The sequence below is a fragment of the Oratosquilla oratoria genome, chromosome 28 (assembly GCF_046742065.1).
Source record: "Oratosquilla oratoria isolate Oo_2021 chromosome 28, ASM4674206v1, whole genome shotgun sequence".
Lineage (NCBI taxonomy): Eukaryota > Metazoa > Arthropoda > Malacostraca > Stomatopoda > Squillidae > Oratosquilla > Oratosquilla oratoria.
The window spans coordinates 4,024,842-4,027,341 of NC_134804.1; the positions used below are offsets into that span (position 1 = coordinate 4,024,842).

Sequence of the window (2,500 nt, forward strand, 5' to 3'; positions counted from 1 at the left end):
CATGTGAGAAGGGTACGGGGCGGTGCGGGCCAGGCGGTCCTCCCTCCGGCACCCCTTAGAGGCCCCAAGGTGGCCCTTCTCTGTTACCGAAACGCCGCCACCGCCGCCGCCGCCGCGGCCGAGGATGGCGTCGATGGTGAAGGCGGCGGCGCGCGAAGGCTGGGGACGATGCCAGGTGGACGATGACGGCGGCGACGACGAAGACGACACGGGTGAGGAGGGCGGCGACCCCGGGGGGCTGCCGCCGATGCAGCCCGTGCTCCCCTGAGGAAGAGGAGGCGGAGGCGGTGGCGGGTGGACCGCCCAGGGAAAGGGCATTCCGCCGACCCCAAAGAGAGGGCTGAAGAAGGGAATGCCTGCAGCGTTGATCATCTTCTTTCCCGCTTTAGTTACCGACTCAATTCAAACTAAGACCTAACTGGGATTCCACTCGGCATAAAACATACACTCGACCCGAGACCCCGCCCCCAAATCTACGCTCGACAGCCCGGGCCTGGCCATTGGAACAGGCCCGCGACCAGAGGCCGAACCTCAGGCTTTGACTCCGCCCCTTGGCGGGCTGGCCCCCCTCCCCCTCCCCCGTCCCCCACCACCCCCACCCCGCACTCCCGCCTGCGCCCACGCACCCGCGGTGCCGAGCTCCTGACCGCGTGGCAGGATTAATAAGTAGGTTTTGTGCGTCGACGCCCACAACATGGCCGGGCCTTTCAAATTCCCCGTGTGTACTGCTGCTGCTGCTGCTGCTACTACTACTGCTACTACTACTACTACTACTTTTTTTTTTTTTTTCATACATGGAAACACGACCTCCATCCTCGTGGAACTGTGTGGTGGAAGCAGCAGGATCTGCTACTACTACTACTACTACTACTACTACTACTACTACTACTACTACTACTACTACTACTACTACTACTACTTCTACTACTACTGCTAATATATATATATATATATATATATGTATATGTATAGATATATATATATATATATATATGTATGTATATATTTATATATATATATATATATATATATGTATGTATATGTATATATATATATGTATATATATATATATGTATATATATATATACATATATATATACATATAAATATATATATACATATATATATACATATATATATATACATATATATACATATATATACATATATATATAATTATATATATATATATATATATAATATATATATATATACATATATATATTCATGTATGTATTTTTTTTTTTTTTTTTTTTTTTTTTTTTTTTTTTTTTTTAACGACCTCCATCATCGTGGAACTGTAGTGAAAGTAGTCAGGGTCTGTCTCTCACAGACAGTTCATTGGCCCCTCTCTAGCCAATGACTGTGGTCGACCCCCCTTTTATATTTTGCATCATTTCACCTTAATGAAGCCTAATACAGAAGTTCATTCATCCTACTCTCTGCTATTGACTGCTCAAAATCGAGGTTTTATATACGTGCTGATTTTGGCTGTGGGGACCTGGTACCTCTCAGACATAGGACTACTACTACTACTACTACTACTACTACTACTACTACTACTACTACTACTACTACTACTACTACTACTACTACTACTACTACTACTACTACTACTACTACTACTACTACTACTACTACTACTACTACTACTACTACTACTACTACTACTACTACTACTGGAAGTGGTTGACTTTGTTCGTCCCTTTGGTAGCAAGCCAAACAGTGCAACTGTTTGTCTTCCTCTTACAGACTCGTGCGATGGAGCGTCGCCTTTGTCCCACGAATGATGACAGCAGCAGCAGATGAGAGCTGCAGCAGTGGTTGACTTTCCTCGACAGTCAGTCGGTGCGAAGATTGAAACCGAATCTCAGTGCGCAGCTAATTGCATTGTTTACTCTGTAACTAACTGCACAACTTCACATTCGTTAACGTACATGTGTGTGTGTGAGTGAGTGGGTGGATTGGTGTGTGAGTGTATGCATTTATCTAATTGTGGTGAGCAGGAAAGCAATAATGCTCGTAGGATCCCGTCTCTTACTCTCTAATTATCACACCTAGTGTGTGTGCATGTGTATGCTCTTGTGTGTGAGTGCATGAGTATGTGCGTGAGTGTGTGCGTGCGTGTGTGCACGTGTGAGTATACATACATGTGCGTGCGCCCGCACGTGTGTGTGTGTGTTTATTTACCTAATTGTATTTACCTAATTCCAATATACAGGAAATGTGCAACGCTTGTTGGATCCCGTCTCCTACTCTTCAGTTTATCCTATCTAGCCTCAAATTCATGTACATTTCCAACTTAATCTATATTATTGATTTCCAATTATCATTTTAGATTTTAATTCATGTTTTGTTCCACCCTAGGCTGTATCAGCATCTAAGCTATTCCAAATATTTATGCATCCATATGGAAAACTGTATTTCGTTACATCCTTTAGACATATAGTCTTCCTTAATTTGTTCTCATGACCTCTGGGCCGTTTGGTTGCGTGTCATA

The 2,500-nt window shown here is 44.2% G+C and overlaps 1 protein-coding gene across 1 annotated transcript in view; it reads right to left on the reverse strand.

Moving 5' to 3' along the window:
• The window catches only part of LOC143040524 (uncharacterized), a 2,789-nt gene extending 2,294 nt beyond the window's left edge, over positions 1-495 (reverse strand). The window contains exon 1 of the mRNA XM_076211619.1: positions 1-495. This exon is cut by the window's left edge and continues 2,294 nt beyond it. Within this exon, the coding sequence (XP_076067734.1) occupies positions 1-372 (372 nt within the window). The 5' untranslated portion in view covers positions 373-495.
• Positions 496-2,500: the final 2,005 nt, after the last annotated feature.